The sequence below is a fragment of the Gorilla gorilla genome, chromosome X (assembly GCF_029281585.2).
Source record: "Gorilla gorilla gorilla isolate KB3781 chromosome X, NHGRI_mGorGor1-v2.1_pri, whole genome shotgun sequence".
NCBI lineage: Eukaryota > Metazoa > Chordata > Mammalia > Primates > Hominidae > Gorilla > Gorilla gorilla.
Genome location: NC_073247.2, coordinates 77,294,056 through 77,316,951, shown reverse-complemented (window position 1 = coordinate 77,316,951; position 22,896 = coordinate 77,294,056). Strand labels below are relative to the sequence as shown.

Genomic DNA, 22,896 nt, shown 5'->3' with positions numbered 1-22,896 from the left:
ACTAAGTAATACAGTTCTACTCAGGCTTAATATCACAGATCCAATAAATATCAAATATAATTCCTGCCACTCAGTGTGTGTCCCACTGGAATATAAGCTCCATGAAGGCAAGTCATTTATGTCTGTTTTGTACCTCAAGCTCCTAGAACAGTAACTTGCAAATAGTGACTGTTTGATAAATAGTTTTGAATGAATGAATAAGCAACTGAATTAATACTATATTGCAGCTACTGTGTTAGGCATATGGGACAGAATTCTACGATGGACAGTCCCTGTTCTCATGGAGGTTACAATCTAGTAATTAAATTGATGATCAGGCTGGGCGCAGTGGCTCATACCTGTAATCCTAGAACTTTGAGAGGCCAAGGCAGGAGAACTGCTTGAGTTCAGGAGTTTGAAACTAGCCTGGCCAACATGGCAAAACCTCTACTAAAAATACAAAAATTAGCTGGGCATGGTGGCACATGCCTGTAGTCCCAGCTACCCAGGAAGCTGAGGCAGGAGAATAGCTTGAACCTGGAAGGTGGAGATTGCAGTGAGCCGAGATTGTACCACTATACTCCGGTCTGGGGAACAGAGCAAGACTCTGTCTCAAAACATAAAAACAGGCCGGGTGTGGTGGCTCACACCTGTAATCCCAGTACTTTGGGAGGCTGAAGCGGGTGGATCACGAGGTCAGGAGACCAAGACCTGCCTGGCCAAGATGGTGAAACCCCATCTCTACTAAAAATACAAAAATTAGCCAGGCATGGTGGTGGGCGCCTGTAATCCCAGCTACTCGGGAGGCTGAGGCAGAGAATTGCTTGAACCCAGGAGGCGGAGGTTGCAGTGAGCCAAGATCGTGCCACTGCACTCCAGCCTGGGTGACAGAGTGAGACTCTGTCTCAAAAAAAATAAATAAATAAAAACAAACAAAAAACAAAAAAAAACCTCGGTATGGTGTTGCATACTTGTAGACCCAGTCACTCAGGAAGCTGAGGTAGAAGGATCGCTTGAGCCTGGGAGGTCAAGGCTGCAGTGAGCTGTGATCATGCCACTGCACTCCAGCGTGGGGGACACAGCAAGACCCTGTCTCAAAAATTGATTGATTAATCAATTAATGAAATTAACGATTGAACCTAGGCTTAACGCTGTGAAGGAGAATGACGGGATGCTGTGAGAGCGACACACAGAAGGAATTTCTTAGTCTGGGATATGGAAAAGAGTCTCTCAGAGCCAGTGAATATCTGAGCTGATGCCTGAGGAAGGAGTGAATCAGGTGATTAGTAAGGAGAGGAGGTGGTGATGGGTTTGAGCTGTTCAAATACCAGAAAAATGATCAGAGTGGCTGAATCACAGTGAGAAAAGGAGTGAGTAGTAGGAGAAGGAGTTGGAAAAATTTGCAGAGACTAGATCATGTAGGCCCTTTTGGGCTATGGCAAAAAATTTGGCTTGTGGTCCTCATGTGATGGAAAGACACTGGAGAGTTTCATGCAGGGGATTAGCATGATCTATGTTTTACAAAGATTCTTCTGGATTTATTGTAAAGAATGGGTTGTAGGGGGCAAGGGTAGAAGCCAGGAGACCTGTGAGGAGGCTAGGGCAGGTCATCCAGTTGACAGATGATAGGGACTTGGACTGGATTGGTGGGAAGTAAATGAGGAGAGAGGTGGATGTGTTAGGGATATATTCTGAGTGTAGCAGGACTTGCCGATAGGCTGAATGGTTAGGGGTAATAAGAAAGAGAAGGCAAAGCTAACGCTTAGATTTCTGGCTTGCTACCTGGGTGGATGATGGTGCCATGTTTCTTTGGCAGGAAAGATTGTGTAGGAACAAGCTTTGGAGTGGCAATGTTCTGTTTTGGCTGTCTTTGATTTACCAGTGGTAAATGGAGAATTTACCAAATGGTAATTTACCAAACGGAAAGGTCAAATCAAATGGAGATGTCAAATTATCAAATGGTAATTTATCACATGGAGATGTCAAACATTAATCTGGAGCCCAGGACAGAGGCTGAGGCATCTTTAATAGGATTGTAAGTCCTGAGTGTGCTGGAGAAGCCATGGGCTAGGTGCGAACAGAGGAATGACATAAACCGACTTTTGTTTTTAACATGATCACTCTGAATGCTGGGTTGAGCATTGACTGTAGGGAGGTAAGTATGGAAGCAAGGAGACCCAGGAAGGAGGCCACTTCAGTCATATAGGTGAAGTGTGATGATGGCTTAGACAAGGGTAGTGGTGGTGGAGGTGGGCAGAAGAGGTTAGGTTCAGGATAAATTTTTAAAAGAGCCAATGGACTTTGATAATAGATTGAATATGACAGGTGAAGGAGATGGAAGAGTTAGAGGTGATCCCCAGGTTCTGGGTTTGTCCAATTATGTTGATGGCGGAGCCATTCACTGAGGTAGAGACCACTAGAGAAGAGCAGGTTTGGGGGAAAGATGTTTAGTTCAATCCCTTTCTCTGCCCTTCTTGTTCCCTATGCTTATTTCTGATCTGCTGCCACCTTCAAAAGGAGCCTATTCATTCTACCTGAAATCCACTATCAGAGAATCCCTCCTTTATGTTGATGCATAGTGTTTCCTAACCTCTATTAACACCGCACACTTTCCCTGTGGGATGACATGGATTCCTGTGGCTTCAACTGCCATCTTTATGCTGATGATTTCAAGTATTCTATCTCTAACCCTGCACTCTTCTCTGAGCTTGAAACCCACATGGCCAGCCATCTACTGGCTATCTCCCTCTGGACATCCCACGTGCACCACAACCCTACCATGAACCAAACCAAAGCTGTCATATTGCTCCCTGGACATCTGTCCTCTGCTCCGGTGCATGATATAGAGTAGTTGTTAAGACACTGGTTTCTAAAACCAGCCTGTCTTGGCTTATATCCTGGCTCTGCAACTTACTAGTCACTTCAACTTTCTGTGCCTCATTCCCTTACCTGCAAAATGGGAATGATGGTAATGGTACCTAAGCCTACTTCATAAAGTTGTTGTAAGAATCAAATGAATTAATCTATGTAAAGCACGTAAACCAGTTGCCTGGCACATAAGTAAGTACTTAATTACCTATTAATTTTACTATGATAATGGTGATGATGATGATAGTGATAACAATGATCTCTCAAATATGTCCCCTTCTGTCTCTCTTGACTGTGACTACCACGTTGTTAATAATGATCTCTCAAATATATTCCCTTCTGTCCCTCTTGACTGTGACTACCATATTGTAGGCTCCCTTTTTGCCTGGATCACAAGAGCCTGCTAACATAACTGAATTTGAACATAATGGTAGATATGTCATGCACAGTGCTGGGCACTGTAATGACATAAAAGTTTATTAGATATGGCTCTTATTCTTCTGGAGTCTGAAGAAGCACTATAACCTAGAACCATCCTGTCCAACATGGTAGCCATTAGCTTCAAGTGGCTATTAAATTTTAACTTTAGATTTATTAAAATAAATTATTATTAGAAATTAAATTCCTTAGTCACACTAATCACATTTCAAGTGCTCAGCTGCTTGAGGTCAGACTACTTAGATTCATAACCTGGATCTGTCATTTCCAGCTGCATGACCTTAGGCAAGTTACCTAACCTATCTGAGCCTGTCCTTTCATCTATTAAATGGATCTAATAATAGTACATACTACCCCTACTACCGACCTTACAGGGCTGCTGTTAAGATACAATGAGTTAACATTTGTAAAGTGTTTTAGTTGTGATTCTGGAATTCATTTTCTTTCTTTTGTTTTTTGAGATGGAGTTTTGCTTTTGTCACTCTAGGCTGAAGTGCAGTGGCATGATCTCAGCTTGCTGCAGCCTACACCTCCCAACTTCAAGTGATTCTCCTGCCTCAGCCTCCTGAGTAGCTGGGATTACAGGCACCCACCATCTCGCCCAAATAATTTTTGTATTTTTAGTAGAGACGAGATTTCACCATGTTCGCCAGGCTGGTCTAGAACTCCAGATGTCAGGTGATCCACCCACCTTGGCCTCCCAAAGTGCTGGGATTACAGGTGTGAGCCACTGCACCTGATGTGGAATTCACTTTCTGTGTAACCTTGAGCACGTTGTTTCCCCTCCCTGGCCTCAGTAGGGGTAATCAGACTCCTCTATATGGTCTCTAAGGTTCCTACCAGTTACAGTAGTCTTTAAGAGAAAGGAGCCTGTTTCAGATGGCATAAAGGAGCTGAGATAGAAATGAACATGACACATCTGAGGCATGGTAATTAGAACTGCCATTTATCAAGTGTTAACTCTGTATGGGGCACCATACATACATTATTTCATTTAATTCTCACAACAGCCCCGTGAGGTAGAATTTATCTTCATTTTGTCAATAAAGAAGCTAAAGCTAGACAAATAGCGGTTTGGAAAAGCAAAGCCACTGTCCACTGTCACACAGCCAATAGTGAATGGTAAGGTACCCACTCAAACCCAGGTCTGCCTGACACCAAGACAAAACTCAAAGCCACCCTGCCACACCATCTAGGAGGCTTGATGAGAGAGAGTGGAGCTGGAGAGTGGAGCTGGAGAGTGGAGCTGGAGAGCATTCCTCCATAATTATATCGGAGTCACTTCAATATAATTATGAAGGAAGCATGGGAGGGGAAAGACTGGAAACAGGGAGGCCCATTAAAAAGACTGTTGCATACAGCTGGGAAATGATGGGTGTTCCTGAACTGGAGCAGCAGCCTTGGGGATGAAGAGATGGAAACAGATGGAGGACATCCTACTGTTACTCTGTCACTCTATCATTAATTCTCTGAGGGCAAGAACTCTTTTATCTTTGTATGTCACCCACTACCTGTGTTGTCTCCCCTGCCACACACAGACAGCACAACACAGCACTTTGCACACAAATCCACTGTTGGTTAAAATGGAATCAATTAGATTTAATTAACAAGATTTGGTAACTGATTAGATCGGAAGAGAATACAAGATGGCTTCCAAGTTTAGAACTTGGGTCTTTGGAAGAAGTTTGAAGTTGCTATCCATGGAGCTGTAGAACGCTCAGAGTAGGCCTTAACTGTCTTGCTTCCCTACCCTAAGATCTATTCTTGGCAGGGGCCCAGCTAGGGCAAAGCTGGCCTTCCCTCCCAAGCATCTGACATTCTGGGCTGGGAAGGAGGTTCTTTCTTCTTGGGCCTCCTTTCCACTTTCCCTGGCCTGTGCAATGAGTCCCTCTTCATAGTATTTGAATCAGAGGAAACAGATAGACTGAGGAAGTGAAGAAAAAACAGGCTGCCTGAGCTCTGAGAGCCAATGTAAACACTCAGTGGTTTCCTGTTGTTGCAGCCCAAAGCGTCCCATGACATCATTCCTGGCCTTTCCAGAACACACTGGTTCAGCCCAGCCTGTCAACCTGCCAGGGCTGAGTGGCAGTCACCTCCCTTCCCCATCAGGGTTAGATCTTCCAGAAATGGGGAACTTCTCCAAGCCAACCATTTCCCACCCGCCCAGCCAGCCACTGTGGCCTTTCTAGCCCTATAAGGCATTTAGAGGCTGTGGGCTGGACACGCTGTCCCACTTTCCAGAGGCCCAATGGCTTTTGGGTCAGAGAATGATTTCCCAAACCGGAAAAGTTATTCTACTTCTTTTAATGGAGATTTGGAGTCAGGGGAGAGGGAGGAAGGTGTGACACACAGCTTTTGAGACAGGCCCCAACTGCTTCCTCTCCTCCTCACCCCACCCAAGGGCCCACAGGTTTATATTCTCAGTGTTGGTCACAGATTCCTAGGAGCAGAACTAGAAAGGCCCTCTGAATACCTTGTAGCCTAATCTTCACACAGTGCAGATGAGAGCACTGAGGCCCAGAGGGGTAAAGAGACTAGACCCAGTCACACGTTGGTCAGAGCAGTATAAGCCCTCCACTGCCAGAGGTCTGAACCTGAGCTATCACAAGGCAGGATGACATTGTTGCAAGAGTTCTTGACAGGAAATCCAGAAACCAGGATTCAAGTTCAAATTCCTCTGTGAGATCTTGAATAAATTTCTCCTTTTCTCTGGGTTTTGGCTTAGACAGCTATAATTCAATTTCAAGGCAATAAATACTTATTGAGAGCTTACTGTGCTTGGTAGAGCTGACGGCTCTTGAGAAAGAGAAGAAAGCATGATGAGAACACTCGCCATTTCACAGGCTGGAATGGAAATAAAATGAAAGAAATGGTCTAAATTCCGTAAGAGACCTTAAGCCTATGTGGACTCCATATCTCTGTCTCTGGGCAAAATCAAACCATAATCAGGGTTGTGGGGTCCTTTAAGACTGCATTCCCCTCCCTATTACCTTCACAAGGCAGCAGAGAGTTCTTAATGGGCCAGAGTTTTGTTTGCAAAAAAGATTCCCAGTTCCGCTTCTCATTTAGCTGGGTAGATCTGCATAGAGAGGTGGCAAGGTCCTAAATTATTGTCTGGAAAATCAAGCCAAACACATTATGGTAATTCCTGTAGCCAGCAGTAATAGGATTTCAAGCTGTAGCTATGCCACAGAGCACAGGCAATTCGGAATAGCTCTTTTAGCCAATCAAATCCACCACAGCCTAGCTTAGCAAACAAAATTTAGAAGCACGTTTGGGAGCAAAGATGCTTATTCCTGCACTTTAAGATGCATGAAGCAATGTGAAGTCATTCCTTTAGCCGATCAGTTTAACCACAGCATGGATTAGGTGAAACACGCACAGAGCAAGGTACAGACGCATTTAGACGCCTGGAGACGCACATCCATACACAGATGCATGTGCAGAAGGTTGCTCACTCACATTGGGAGACACACAAGCTCTCAGAGCAGCCAACAGAAATTTTTAAAAAGACACACACACTCCAATCATAAGCTAGGAAAAGACAGCTACCTGTCTGGAGTTTTGGGTGGCTGCTTTTTGGCCCTCTGCTCATCTCTCTCCTTAGTCCCCCAACAATGGTCCAAATTCAGATCCTATGTTTTCTCTAAAGGAACCTTAGAAAGCCACCCCCAAAACCACTGCAGTTATACCCACCCCCACCACACCACATCAGATTCTTATTACCTATCTGTCACCTGGACAACAGCAAAGATCTTCTGTCACGGCTCCCTGATGTCAGTATCTTTTCTCCAATCCATCCTCCATAGGGCTGCCTGCCAGAGGGGATATTCATAGAACTCAACCCTGTTCTTACCGCATCCCTTCTCAAAAGCCTCCCTTTCCTCCTCACTGTCATCACAAGCCAACCCAGACGCCTGTCATTCATGGGGTGACCAAAATCTGGGACCCCTTTTTCATGCCCTCTGCCCTCCAGAAGGCAGATGACACCTTGCTTAGCTGCCTATTCATGTCCTCTTCAAGCACTCCTACCCCCTGTGCTATTCCCTTGAACTAGAACCACCCGGTTCTGCACCTATCAAAATCCTACCTACTTTGAATATTTTTTTTTTAAGATGGAGTCTCGCTCTGTCGCCCACAATGGAGTGTCGTGGCGCTATCTCGGCTCACTGCAACCTCTGCCTTCCGGGTTCAAGTGATTCTCCTGCCTCAGCCTACCGAGTAGTTGGGACTACAGGCACATGCCACTACGCCCAGCTAATTTTTGTATTTTTAGTAGAGATGAGGTTTCACCATGTTGGCCAGGATGGTCTCGATCTCTTGACCTCATGATCTGCCCACCTCAGCCTCCCAAAGTGCTGGGATTACGGGCGTGAGCCACTGCACCCAGCCTTACTTTGAATTTTTTTAAAGAATAAGTGCATCTTTGAAATTAATTTTTTTTTTTGAGACGGAGTTTTGCTCTTGTTTCCTAGGCTGTAATGCAATGGTGCAATCCCGGCTCACTGCAACCTCTGCCTCCCAGGTTCAAGTGATTCTTCTGCCTCAGCCTTCCCAGTAGCTGGGACTACAGGCTCGTGTTACCATCCCCAGTTAATTTTTTTTTTTTTTAATTTTTAGTAGACACAGTTTTCACCGTGTTGGCTAGGCTGGTCTTGAATTCCTGACCTCAGGTAATCCACCCTCCTCGGCCTCCCAAAGTACCGGGATTACCGGCGTGAGCCAGCACGCCCGGCCGCAACTAAAATTTTGGTTGTTGTTTTCATCCTTCAAGCCCTGACCCACAAGTCACCTCCTCCATGAAGTCTGCCTCTAATCTCCCAAAAGTGCTGTGTAATAGAACCAAACTTACTCTAGTCAGCCTTAATAGGCATGCATGTATGTTGTATGTCTTCATCCTCAGAGGAAAGCTGATGGGGGAAGAGGGCAAAACTCCCTGATGCCAGTGCCTCTTCTGCAGCAGACAATGTGCTGGCACTCTTCCTGTGTTATTACATTGCCCGCAGTCCCTCAAAGACAGACTGACAAACCTCAAGACCTCTAGACTCTCACACCAGTCTGTTTTGAGCTACTCTATCCTAGTCTTGGGTTTGAGTCCTGGCACTTCCACCAGCTTGCTGTGTGACTATGAACAAAGCTCAATTGCTCTCTGGCCTCGATTTTTTCAAGGGTTCTTTCACTTCTAGATCCTATTCAAGACGTAGGATTTTATGTAACTTCTCTCATGCGGCTGCCTGGGACTAGGTATGTCCACTATCATATTATCATATTCATTCATATTTTTTCTCTCTCTCTGTCTTTCCTTGTTTCTGTCTCTTTTCTCCTGTTTTTCTCTCCTCTCTCCTCTTCCCTTCTCTGTTTCTTTCTCTCTTCTGTTTCTCTCTCTCTTTCTTTTTCTTCCTGTCTCTATCTGTTTCTGTCTCTAATTCCTGCTCTCTATTTTTATCTCTCCTCCTTTTTTTCCTCTTTAGTCTTTCCCTCTTCCCCCCGACCCCACCTCTTTCTTTCTTTTCTCTGTCTCTTTGCCTCTTCCTTTATGCCTCTCTCTTCTCCTTCTCTGATTCTGTCTCTGTTTCATGAACTTCAACCTCAGAATCTGGCTAAAATAACTTCCAATCCAAAATAGTTCTGGTGCTTCCTGAGTGTTGCTGGTAAGGAGAGGTAGAAATGGGGTCCCTCTGAGGTTTTCAGAAAGCTCAAGTTCCCTGCTCCTTGAGAAGGGTACCTCACAAAGTTAAGGAGGAAGACAGCAGGATGAAAGGTCTCATAACAGGCCCAGCGGGCTCCTACCCTCCAGCCTTTTTTACCCAAAGAAACAACACTGCCCACAGATTACAAAGTATCTTCATCTCCTAAATGATCTGAGCCAGAAGTTCTTAGAAACCATATTCCTACTCTCTTCTGACCCCATCCCACAAAATCATTTTGCAGATGTGAAAACTGAAGCCCATGCATAGGAAAGGACTAGCTCACTATTACACAGTGAAGTAACAGAACTGGAACTAGAATGTTAGTGTTCTGACTCCTAATCAACCTCTGAAAAGGTTATAAAATTGATTCAATGTCACCAGCCAAAAAGCACTATTGGACTGGGCATGGTGGCTCACACCTGTAATCCCAACACTTTGGGAGGCCGAGATAGGAAGATCGCTTGAGCCTAGGAGTTTAAGACCAGCCTAGGCCACATAGCAAAACCCCATCTCTACAAAAAAAATTAAAAATTAGCTGGGCATGGTGTTGCATGCCTGTGGTCCCAGCTACTAGGGAGGGCGAGGTGGGAGAATCACCAGAGCTCAGGAGGTTGAGGCTGCAGTGAACTGTGATCACACCACTGGACTCCAGCTTGGGCTATAGGGCCAGACCCTGTCTCAAAAATAATAAAACAAGGTTGGGCCAGGTGGCTTACATCTGTAATCCCAGTGCTTTGGGAGGCTGAGGTGGGAGGATCACTGGAGTCCTGGAGTTTGAGACCAGGCTGGGCAACATAGTGGGATGCTGTCTCAAAAAAAAAAAAAAAGAAGAAAGAAAAGAAAAGCCAAGCATGGTGGTCCTAGCTACTCAGAAGAGGCTAAAGTGAGAGGATCACTTGAGCCCAGGAGGTTGAGGCTTCAGTGAGCTGTGATCAAGTTCTGCACTGTAGCCTGGGGAACAGAATGAGACTCTGTCTCAAATAAATGTATAAGAAATAAATAAAATAAAATAAAATAAAGCACTGTTGGGGTTATTTTTCTAGTAGAAGAAGAGAAAGCTGAGGATTGAAATGGGCAGAGTGGTGACCTAATCAATATCCAGATTGTGAACACTTAAAGGCAGGGTCTCTGTCACCTTTGTCTCCAACGAAAGCCCAGTACAGTATCTGGCCCCAGCTCAGTGATTAATAAATGAGGGAGGCAGCTGTCATCAGGCATTTGAGGGACACTGATGTCTCCTCTGGGACTCTGGGTATTTATGCAGACACTCCAGAAAGCTGGAAATCAGAGGACTGGGGATTTAGTCTCAGTCAGTCCAACACCAGTTCAGGTCCCCCCTCATTCCCCCCACCCCTCCATAAATGAGTTTCTTCTTTATAAAAGAAGAGGTAATGGTATCTCCCTCATCTGGCTCCCTGGAGCTTGAGGAAGCTGAAATAAAAAAAAAAAAGAAAAAGAAAAATAGGAAAGAGCTTTGACAAAAACAAGACACTACTCTGCAAATGTGATGGCTGGATGCTGTGGTGATGTCCCAGCTAGCAATTATGTTCTCAGCGGCAACTGTGGGCAATGAGTGAGTCATCTTCTCACTCTCAAAGCCAGAGGCCTTGAAAGGGGAGAAATGAGGTGAGTCTTTTCCTAAGAGTTTTTTGGAGGGGACCAGAGCAGACTCCCTCCCTCCCAACACACACACGTACACACTATGCCCCAGATTCCAGCCTCCTGGGGATTCATAGTCAGCTTAAGCAAGGACTGCATCCCTACCTCTGTTATTTAATTCCAAGACACTGGGATCCCCAAGTTATTGAGGTTTCTTGGAGACTAGAAGTCAGAGTCCCCAATTTCCATTCAGTCCCAGTTCTACAGCCAGCCTTGGGCTCCGGTTCTGATTTTCACTAATTTACTCTGTGGCTTCAGGTAAATTAGATTCCCTCTCTGAACTCTTTTCATCTATAAAGAAAAAAAAAATCAACAGGATGAACTAGATGCCTAACATTATGTTTCTGAATCTGGACTGGGATTCAGAAGACCTGGGTTTGAGTCCCAGCTCCATCACAACGACTGTACAACCTTAGTCAACTTCTTTCCGGGGCCTCAGTTTTCACAACTATAAAATGAGGCATTTGGGTTAGATGCTTGGCCGTGTGTTTCAAAAGTTCTGAACTGGCATTCAGGAAACGTGGATTCTAGCCCTAACTGCCACAGAGTGAATCACTGTCTGAGTTTAGACTGGTCTCATCTCTTCTCTGGGCCTGTTTCTCTATCTTTATCATGAGAATATTCAAATATAAGTTATCTAAACACACCCTCTGATTCTGACAGCCCGTGGTTCTAGAATTTAACAAGCACTGAAAAGGAAGTGAAGAAAGGGAGAGGCCACACCCAGAGTAATTTCTCATAAACTGGCAAGTGGTTGCCCTCTATGGGTCTGACCTGGAAGTGCAGGCCCAACTAGCCCACTTGCTGTAGCAACCGCTAAAGAACTGAGGCCAGAGGGGGGCGCAAGAGATCACTGAGTACTTCACTAGATAGGGCCAGAATCAGGCTGAGGTAGGCCTACAGACCTCCCAGTCCCTCACAATGAGAGACATCCAGATAAGAAGTGTGTGCTGGGAGACTGGACCTTCTCTCCTAGTGACTAGAAACAAGAGGCTTTCCAGGGCTGTGCAGAGAGCATGGCCAGTAGGGTCTCTGCCATGGGCAAAGTGAGTAAATGTCAGGGGTGTGGATGAATGGGGGTGGAGGGTGACTGTGCTATGAGAGTGGGTATGGGAACAAGTTAGTTCCATGGCTGAGAAGTTTTCACATGAGGGGCAAAGATATGGCAAGAACTGCTCAAATTAAAGTGCTTTTCAGCATCCCCATCTACTCCCTTCCCTCCTCAGAGAAGATAAAATTTATGCCTGGGCAGAAAAAAGGAGTGACCTTGGTGTGAGAGTGAGAACCTAATCATGAGAAAGACTAGGGAGTGCTTGGTATTCAGGGAAGGCCCTACTGTCTAGAGGATTTGTGGTCTCAGTCTTGAGGTATCACTAAATTTGAGGGGCTTCTTGGACTCAGTATTGCAGGGCATTACATGCTGGAGGTGTAGGGTGGGTTCAGATATAGGGTTATGTTACAGAAACAGGTGCATACTAAGGCTTTCAGGCTGTCATTCTATAATGTTTAATTATATAAGTAGTTCTAGGCAGGCCATGAAACAGTGGGCTCCCCTCCCTCATCTCTCTTTCTTGTTTAAAAAGTCTGACCATCCAACTCAGATGCAAGGGAAACAACAAAGGCAGCCAGTGTTTCTTGTGTGACAGGGATGGTTGCAGCCCTACTTCTCTCCTGATTCACTGTAGAAACCAGGTCAAGTTTTCAGCCTCTCTCTGGATCTCAGTTTCCCCACCTGAAACAGGAGTGAGCTGGACTTGATGAGGTTCCAGGTTTCTCCCTGCCCTGACATTCTATCTGGTTATTTTTATAATGTTCTGTGGTATTCTATGCTTCTCTGCCCCTACCCAAGTAGGGGCCACCAATTCCCAAAGGTCCTTTCAACCCTAATATCCAAGCCTACTCATTCAAGCTTCCAAGGCTTTCCGTTACATCCTAGTCCCACCCCCACCACTTCATCCCACCACCATCCCCTCATGCCACTACCACCATTGCTGCTGCCTAGAACAGGGTACAGTCTTCTCTACTTTTGTTTGGAAATTCTAACAACCCACCTCTGATGCTAATGAGTTGACAAAGATTGATACAGTATTGCTCTGAGGTGACAGAACTCCCAGTTCTGCCACTACTCGCCTTTGTGCCCTTAGGGAAATTCCCCCACTTCTCTAAACTTCATTTTTTCCCAACTCTAAATTAAGGGCGGTGGACTAGAATGGTCTCTGAAAGCTGCAAATTGCTCCAACACCGTTCACTTCTAGGCAATGAGAAGGTCGAGATTGTCTTTGATGTTTTGCCATAATTCTGATCCTCTCTCAGTGTTCCTTAAATGGAAACCTCTCTGCCTACAACCTCCCACCTCTGATAAGTACCCACCGTTTCCACCAGCAACTCCTAGACCTGTCTCCTTCCTTTCCTCAACCTGTTCCCAACACAAACAAAAAGTTTTTCTCTCCCAATCAAGGTGTCTGTGAGTGATAATAGTTTATTGTGAGGAACAGACTCAATGAAGATAACAAACTGCTTTTTACCCTACCAAATAATTTGCCTGCCGGGCGCAGTGGCTCATGCCTGTAATCCTAGCACTTTGGGAGGCTGAGGCAGGTGGATCACCTGAGGTCAGGAGTCCAAGACCAGCCTGCGCAACATGGTGAAACCCTGTCTCTACTAAAAATACAAAAATTAGCCGGGAGTGGTGGCATGCGCCTGTAATCTGAGCTACTCAGAAGGCTGAGGCAGGAGAGTCGCTTGAACCTGGGAGGCAGAGGTTGCAGTGAGCTGAGATCATGCCATTGCACTCCAGCCTAGGTGACAGAGCAAGACTCCCTCTCAAAAAAATAATAAAATAAAATAATTTGTCTATAAGGTCTTGTCATTAGTTGATTGCACCACCCCACCACTGCTGATTCCCACAAGCCTCTCCCAGAAAAACCACGAACAGACCCTGGGACGGAGACTTTGAAGGATATTTTGAAGGATATTTTATTTAAAAGTTTTTTAAACAGAATTATTCTCACAGCTTCAGCAACAGCAAGGACTCAGTTCAACCTCCCAGTCCAGACTAGTTGCTTGGGGTACTTCTCAGACAACCCAGTGGCTTGATTTGAAGTCATACCTGAGATGGTCCCTTCTCTTCCTCCTGGAAGCCATTTCCAAAAGATGTGTATGGTGGGAAGCACCACAGGAAAAGGAGGGAGGAAAAAACATGCAGGTAGTTAAAAAAAAAAAAAAAAGTAGAAGAGGTGGGAAGGTAGCAGCGGGGATTGGGGTAGCCCCATTGTAGGTACTAAAAAGTGTTTGGAAAAAATAATAAAGAATTAATAAATAAGCAAAATCAAAATTGGTCTTGGTTTGAGATGGAGTCCCTCTCTGTCTCCCAGGCTAGAGTGCAGTGACGTGATCTAGGCTCATTGCAACCTCCTTCTCCTGGGTTCAAGCGATTCTCCTGCCTCTGCCTCCTGAGTAGCTGGGATTACAGGCGTGCACCATCATACCTGGCTAATTTTTTGTATTTTCAGTAGAGACGAGGTTTCGCCATATTGGACAGGCTGGTCTCGAACTCCTGAGCTCAAGTGATCCGCCCACCTCGGCCTCCCAAAGTGCTGGGATTACAGGTGTGAGCCACCGCACCCAGCCTCAAAATTGTTTTTTTAATCTGGAAGAGGAAATTGCTTGCCGATTGTTGCCAAAAATCCCAGTTTCTTCATTCCTGTCCATATGATGTGCAATGATAACATTTCATATCTATAGGTGATTACATACTGTTATCATGGCTGAGGTATTGTGACTAATATTGACTAATACATTGTGATTAATGATGGCTAATACTATATCTAAAATATTATGAAAAAGTCACAGAGATGAGGACGAGTGGGCAAGGATAAAGTGGGATAAAGACAGACCAGGCACAGTGGCTCACACCTGTAATCCCAGCACTTTGGAAGGCCGAGGTGGGCAGATCACGAGGTCAGGAGTTCGAGACCAGCCTGGCCAACATGGTGAAATCACATCTCTACTAAAAACACAAAAATTAGCTGGGTGTGGTGGCACGTGCCTGTAGTCCCAGCTACTCGGGAGGCTGAGGCAAGAGAATTGCTTGAACCTAGGAGGCAGAGGTTGCAGTGAGCCAAGATGGCGCCACTGAACTCCAGCCTGGAAACAGAGCGAGACTCCATCAAAAAAAAAAAAAAAAAAAAAAAAAAGGGATGAAGAGGATATCATGCAGTTAGAGTACTTTGGTTCAGACCTGACTGACCCGCATCTGCTTGGAGTCTCTGAGGACCTTCAAAGGCCTTCTTACAGCTCTAAGGAGCATTTGTCCCAGGAGCAGTAGGGGGAGCAATGCTACAATCTGGCTATGCTTGGGCACTGAAGGTACCAATTGTCATCAATAGCCATAACCCGTTGCTGTCAGGTACTCACAGACAATTAACTATCAATACCCACAGACAATCACCATTAATACTCATAGGCAATGGATGTTGATAATCCTATGGCTACCATCACTCAGAAGTCTCTCACCTGGACCCTAGTCTAGATGGCAGGGGCAGGGATGAGGGGATGGAAGGGGAGAACTAGTTGAGAGGGAGATATAACGCTAATCCAGGAAGAACTACTTTCTATCCTTTCTGGTCACTGCAGGGTTAAGAAAAAGGCCTGGGGTAGGGCAAGGGAAAGCTGAAGCCTAGCTAGCCTTGCCCCAGGCCCCTTCCTTCAGGGTGTCCCCTTGATAATAGGGAAAAGTATGACCTGCAGGTAATGGTTAGCTGATCCTGACTAGCAGGAATTGCCATGATCTGGGGCTCCTTCTTATCTGTAACCAGAAACTGGCAAAAGGAAAGAAGGGAAGGTGGGGTCCATCCCTCTGGATCAATAGGCCTATTTACAGGGTCCTACTGGGCCTTAGTTTCTGGCGAGCCAGGGCCACAGCATAATAGCACTGGAAGTGGACCAGGAGCACAGGAACCAACAAGATACCAGTGCACATGCCGGCAGTGGCTGTGACAGCAGCAGTGAGCTGGCCCAGAGCAGAGAGGGGATAAACATCTCCCTAGCCGACAGTGGTAAGAGTTATGACAGTCCACCAGAGACATGTAAAGATGTCTCCCAAGTGGGGCTCACTTTGACCTGAGATACACATGCCTAAGAGCTCCCCATAGAGGAAGAGCAAGCCAAAGGATAAGATATCAGCCACCCAAATCAGGAGAAAGGCACACACCTCTTTCCAGGAAGAATGGAGGGTATGAACAAGGACTCTCATGGCCAAGGACTTTTCAAGGAAGCCCAGGAGACGAACCAGCTTGAGGACATAGAAAGAATGAATGGCCCCAAGGATTAGGCTAAGATAGAGTTGCCATACAGCCTTTGTCACCTGCTACCAATTCCACCAACGCAGGCAACAAACAGAAGATATCAGCTAGATTGAGAGGGCTACACAGGAAGCACACCTTATTCGGGCAGGAAATGGTCCAGGCAAAGAGGTCAGTTCCAAACCAAAGTGGACAGAGCAGCTCCAGGTATAGCAGATGTGGGGCACAGTGGTAAACAAAACCGTTGTTCTGCTGCTACTGCTGCTGCTGGTTTTCCCCCACCCCCATCCCATGTTCCATAGTAGTGAAGTTGCCAGAGAAGTAATCCAGCTGGACTTCCGTCTGCTGGAAGAAGATGCCCAGGGTACACATGGCAAAGAGTGTGGAGATCAGGGAAAGGCACTAGAGAAAAAGATGCTTGTCAGAAATCCCATTTGCCAGCATCCCCACCTCTCTAACTATACTTCCACCCTTCTTGGCTTCCCTTTTTGAGGGATGCCCTCAAATTGTGCTGGAAGTCTATAGATTCGAGTCCCAAGCACCATGCCAAGTGTGTAGCCATTGTGGCATTTTGGGAGTGTCCTTCGGGGGTAGGAGTGTCTAGCATGGTGCCACACACTGTTAATGAGTTACCCTGGCCCCTAAGGAAGACTGAGATTGGTCAAGAAGCACCCAGAGCCACGGTTTCCAAGTATTTTGCAGTCCCTGGCCTTCTGTGTGGTTCAGCAGAAGGCATTCACGCATGCAGGCATTCTCACAGGCCTCCCAGGACAGAAAATCCTGGGTATGGGTCTCCTTGCCACTTAGCTTGAGCCAACAGCAAGGTGCCAGGGGTGCTTCCGCCAGGCCCCAATAAGCCAACTCCTCCTCTAGGACATCCCAACAAATGTTGGCAGGGCAGTGCAGCTGCTGAATATGGTAGTAGCCCAGCAGGTAGCCAAAGAGCTCAGGATTACAGTCAAAGAAAAACTCTTGGCCGGCCCCGGTGGCTCACACCTGTAGTCAGGAGTTCCAGACCAGCCTGACCAACATGGTGAAACCTCTAAATACAAAAAATTAGCTGGGCAGGGCAGTGTACACCTGTAATCCCAGCTACTTGGGAGGCTGAGGCAGAAGAATCGCTTGAACCCAGGAGGCAGAGGTTGCAGTGAGTCGAGATTGTGCCATTGCACTCCAGTCTGGGCAACAAGAGCGAAATTCCATCTCAGAAAAAAATAAAAGAAAGAAAGAAAGAAAAGAAAAGAAAAGAAAAGCTCTTGGACCAGTGGGCCCTGAGCAGCTGGGGTACCAGGTGGGGATGGCTCAGTCGGCTTGTAGAGGCGGGTACCTGGAAAGGCCCTCATGGTGCTGATGTACATCAGGTGGCGTATGCCACCAACATCCAGGATCAGTTTATTATCCAAGCCCTCCATGGAAAACTGTGAGCCTGCTTCTAGGCTGGCTGGGATCTACTGGCAAGAGGAGGGATGACAGGGGTTAGGACATGGCCCTCCTGCCTTCCTCTCCCTTCCCAGGTTTGGCCAGGGCAGAAAGGGGGCTGAGAGCCACAGAAGTGATGTGACAGCCAAGGCACCCAGGCAGGGAGCTGGAGTGCCTTTTCCTCCTGGGTTTTCAGGAATCAGGAGGACAGTGAGCTCTCAAGTGTGGTCACAGTGACTGGCCAGTCTCTCCTGGACCCAGCGATTCCAGGAGAAAAACCAGCCTAGCCTAGAAACAGATGTCTTTCAGGGGCTCTTGGGAGGCACCTGGTGGCTCTGAGAGAATAGTTGTGCCACGGTATACAGCAGGGAAAGTTACAGACAGGCAACTGCAGACTAAATGGCCAAGATAGGAATGGGGCGTCTCTTAATCTTCTGTCATCACTTTGAAAACTTGGGACTGGGGTGGGGTGGGGTGGGGAAAGAAGTAAATGGAAGAGCCACCAAGGGATGCTAAGTGCAGGGGATAGAGAGTGGAGTGAAAATGGGAGTGACAGGGAAGCTGTAGGGCCTTAGAGATCCCCAGGCCTCCACAGGGAGTAGGAGGTACCTGACTGGAGAAACTGGCTTGGGGGTCAGTAGATCTGACAGTGGTGGTTATTGACTCCAACTCCCCTGGCACCTGGTCCTGGGCACTCCCAGCAGCAGCACCAGCAGCATCGGCACTAGCAGCCTCTGTGAGTCTCTCCACTGGGCACCCTAAAATTGCTTTGGGCTTAATGAGTCCCTTGCCTGGGAATAGAAAGGAATAAGAACAGAGTGGGGAGTTGGGAGAGGAGAGAGAGAGAGAGGGAGAGAGGGCAAGAGGAACACAGAAAAGCAAATGGTTGTGGGGAGGGGGTCAAAACACCTACACTGGTCAACATTTCAGTGTCCCCTACCCCCTGAGAAGAGTTTGCCTAAACCTCCCATGTTTGTCCCTGAGGGCAAAAAAAGAGGGCACAGGCTGGCACTTCCTGTCCAGGAACCTCTCCCAACCCCCAGCCAGCCCCTGTTCACTCACTTGGTTGTTTTGCATGGTCCACGAACACTGGCAGTTAAGGGACTGATGGCTGGTTGAGCGGCGGGGTTGGAGGTGGCTGACGGGTGGTGTGGCCAGCCTTGCTGCTGCCCCCGGAGCTCATGGCTGCCCCTGCATGGAGAGATCTCAGGCCCCAGGGCCAGGGTGTGCTCAGGGAAGAGATAGCCAAGAGCTAAGGTTTTCCGGGCGCCTCTTCTTCCTGCTGTGGCCAGATGAGTAAGGGCAACAACTCAACCCAGGGCTATATGTGCCCCCGCCTGCTTGTTTAGGGAGGCAGTCCTGGCCCCCAGCCAGCAGGACCCTGGCCAACTTTGCTTCTCCTCCTTCCTCCTCCCACCGCCACCCGCCGCCCTTAGTTCCAGCCTGCAGCAGAGGGAAAGGAAGAGGCAGCAGTTGGAGGAAAAACAGTAAGTTAGGTGGTCAGGCTCCAGCCAAGAAGACATCTCACAAGACCAGTTAATATTTAGAACAACTTTCTCCCCCATCACCCAGCCCCACTCTAATTCCCCACCCTTCCCCCAGCTATGCTACAGTCCTCCTATCAGAAGCCTGCAGAGGAGGAAGGGGCATGGGGGGAGAAGCAAAACAAGGACCAGGAGACAGTCCGGGAGGCCAGATGTGTTCCTGACTGTATCCAGCTGTTTCTGCCCACTCATTTTTATTTTCTTTTCTCTAGAGGCCCTCATGCCAAGGCAGGGGATAGAGATTGGAGAAGGGGAGGGGCAGAGGAACAAGAGAGGATCCTGCTTGCCTGTGGCCTGTGCCAGAACTGGCAGACACCCCAGCCCCTTTGAGACAAGCCATAGGCCCTCCTTCCACCCTTCCCCGACTCCTGCCTCCAGGACCCATCCCTGAGGATTGGGCCAGTCTCCTATTTTGCTAATGAGAGTTTGCTAATGGATCACCCAGATGAATCTAAATTCCAAGGTAGCCCCCACCTCTTGGCCCAGCCTCCATGCCTCTCTCCCTTCACCAGACCAGAAATTTCTATGAGGAATAAAAATTCCTACCACAATCCAACACCCTCCCTAACTCTTCCTTTTCAGCCCGTTCCTCCCTCAGAGCCAGGGCTGAGCTGAATTGAGAGTTTCAAGACATGCGAGCAGGCTCCTGGCTCCTCTTCCCTCTTCATTACTGACTTGCTGTAAGGCTGGTGCAGCAGGTGGTTTCCTCAGTGGACTTCATGGCTAGAATGAGAGCGGAGGGGAGTGGTGACAAACACAAAGGTATACAGGGACCCCTGAGTTCAGCTCTACGGAGCTGGATTCTTAACTCAACAAAAAATGGCAAATAAGAACTTGGGCACTTGGAGATTTTCAGAGTGGGGAGGGTAGAAGCATCAGCTCCCTCTCTCTGCCCGCCCCCTTTCCCTTCCCCTTACCTGTGCTTCTCCTCAACCACTCCAGCGCATTTGCTTCTTGCTTCCCTAAACCTGCCAGTCTCTTTCATGCATGGTGCTTTTCTTCGGGACACTGCTCTATCCCCTCCAGCTGTATATCAACTACTTCTTCCATATCCGTCTCTAATGTCTCACCACTTTGTGGGAGCCTTCCTTGATGCCTTTCCTCCAAGACAGGGTCCTGTCCTCTGCATTCTCATAACCTGCTTTGGTTTTTTTTTTCCTAGAGTACTTTTCATACTCCTCCCTCCAGCCATGCTCCTAGCATTGAGTGGGCACTCATCGGCTACTGAACAAACACAAGTTATAACCTCTTACGGTTACCAGATCTCTCACTCTTCAGAATACAGTCTTCTGCTTTCCTTAAGTCTGACCTAAATCCCACCTGCTTTATTATCCTAACTAGATTGATGCCAGCTCCCATAATGCCTCAGCCTTTTCCTATTTGCCACGGGCTGGTGAGGTCTAACTGGAAACAAACTGGTGACTAGTCCTGCAAATGCAGCCACAGCAGAGGCAGTTTGCCAGGTTTCCTGGAATGACTCTTCCATCCTTGAAGCAGGACCTCTTCTTGTTCCTCATAGGTCAGATCTTTAAAGCTTCTACCAAGATGCCAAAAGCAATTGCAAAAATAAAAATTAAAATTGCCTGTAATCCCAGCACTGTGGGAGGCCAAGGCGGGTGGATCGCTTGAGCTCAGGAGTTCGAGACCAGCCTGGTCAACATGGTGAAACCCCATCTCTACTAAAAATACAAAAATTAGCTGGGCGTGGTGGTGGGCGCCTGTAACCCCAGCTACTAGGGAGGCTGAGGCAAGAGAATCGCTTGAACTTGGGAGGCAGAGTTGTAGTGAGCCAAGATTGTGCCACTGCACTCCTGCCTGGGTGACAGAACGAAACTGTGTCTCAAAAGATAAAATAAGGCTGGAAGCGGTGGCTCACACCTGTAATCCTAGCACTTTGGGAGGCTGAGGCCGGCAGATTGCCTGAGCTCAGGAGTTCGAAACCAGCCTGGGCAACGTGGTGAAACCCCGTCTCTACTAAAAATACAAAAAAATTAGCCAGGTGTGGCAGCGTGTGCCTCTAGTCCCAGCTACTCGGGAGGCTGAGGCAGGAGAATTGCTTGAACCCGGGAAGCGGAGGTTGCTCGACAGAGCGAGACTCCGTCTCCAAAAATAAATAAAATAATAATAATTTAAAAAAAAAAATAGAAAATTAAAAAATAAAAATTGGCAAATGAGACCTAGTTAAAGAGTTTCTGTACAGAAAAATGAACTATCAACAAAGTAAACACAATCTACAGAATGGGAGAAAATATTGGCAAACTATGCATCCAACAAAGGTCTAATATCCACAGTCTATAAGAAACTTAAATTAACAAGCAAAAAACTACAACCCCATTAAAAAGTGAGCAAAGGACATGAACAGTTTTCTTTTGTTTGTTTGTTTGTTTGTTTGTTTTGTTTTGTTTTGTTTTTGAGATGGAGTTTCACTCTTGTTGCCCAGGCTGGAGTGCAGTGGTGTGATCTCAGCTCACCGCAACCTCTGCCACCCGGGTTCAAGGTATTCTCCTGCCTCAGCCTCCGAAGTAGCTGGGACTACAGGCACCTGCCACCACGCCTGGCTAATTTTTTGTATTTTTAGTAGAGACGAGGTTTCACTATGTTGGCCACATTGTTGGTCTCGAACTCCTGACCTCGTGAACCGCCCGCCTCAGCCTCCCAAAGTGCTAGGATTACAGGCATTAGCCACCGCGTCCGACCGACACTTTTCAAAAGAAGACACGCATGCAGCCAACAAGCATATGAAAAAACGTTCAACATCACTTATCATTAGAGAAATGCAAATCAAAACCACAGTGAGATACTATCTCACACCAGTCACAATGGCTAGCATTAAAAAGCCAAAAAATAACAGATGCTGGCAAGGCTGTGGAGAAAAGGGAATGTGAATACACTGCTGGTGGGAATGTAAATTAGTTCAGCCACTGTGGAAAGCAGTGTAGGACCAGGCATGGTGGCTCACTCCTGTAATCCCAGCAGTTTGGGAGGCTGAGGCGGGAGGATCACTTGCGACAAGGAGTTTGAGACCAGTCTGGGCAGCATAGCAAAACCCTGTCTCTACAAAATAAAAAAATAATAACATTAGCCAGGCATGGTGGCACACACCTGTAATCCTAGCAATTTGGGAGGCTGAAGTGGGAGGATCACTTGAGCCCAGAAGTTTGAGGCTGCAATGAGCTATGATCATGCCACTACACTCCACCCTGGGTAACAGAGACCCTGTCTCAAAATAAATAAATAAATAAATAAAAGAAAGCAGTGTGGCAGTTTCTCAAAGAACTCAAAACAGAATTCCCATTCGACCCAGCAATCCCATTGCTGGGTATACACCCAACCAAAGGAATATAAATTGTTCCATTATAGAGACACATGAATGCATATATTCATTTCAGCACTATTCACAATAGCAAAGACATGGAATAAACCTAAATGACCATCAATGATAGACTGGATAAAGAAAACGTGGGGCCAGGTGCGGTGGCTCATGCCTGTAATCCCAGCACTTTGGGAGGTCAAGGCAGGAGGATTGTTTGAGCCCAGGAGTTCAAGACAGCGTGGGAAACATCGTGAAACCCTATCTCTACTAAAAATGCAAAAATTAGCCAGGTGTGGTGGCACACGCCTGTAGTCTCAGCTACTTGAGAGGCCGAGGCACGAGAATCACTTGAGCCCGGGAGGCAGAGGTTGCAGTGAGCTGAGATCATGCCACTGCATTCCAGCCTGGGCAACAGAGTCAGACCTTGTCTCGATAATAATAATAATAATAATAATAATAATAATAATAATAATAATAAAGAAAATGTGGTGCATATAAACCATAGAATACTATGTAGACATAAAAAGCCTGCATGCAGTGGCTCACGCCTGTAATCCCAGCACTTTGGGAGGCCAAGGCTGGTGGATCACCTGAGGCCAGGGGTTCGAAACCAGCCTGGGCAACATGGCAAAACCCCATCTCTACTAAAAATACAAAAAGTAGCTGGCCATGGTGGTACACAC

General features: G+C 46.9%; 1 protein-coding gene across 1 annotated transcript in view; it reads right to left on the bottom strand.

Annotated features, from left to right (window-relative positions):
* The window catches only part of MSN (moesin), a 145,301-nt gene extending 126,577 nt beyond the window's left edge, over positions 1 to 18,724 (bottom strand). Inside the window, exon 1 of the mRNA XM_063703275.1 lies at positions 18,419 to 18,724. Within this exon, the coding sequence (XP_063559345.1) occupies positions 18,419 to 18,433 (15 nt within the window). The 5' untranslated portion in view covers positions 18,434 to 18,724. The remainder of the gene's footprint in view (positions 1 to 18,418) is intronic.
* Between the last annotated feature and the right edge of the window lie 4,172 nt (positions 18,725 to 22,896).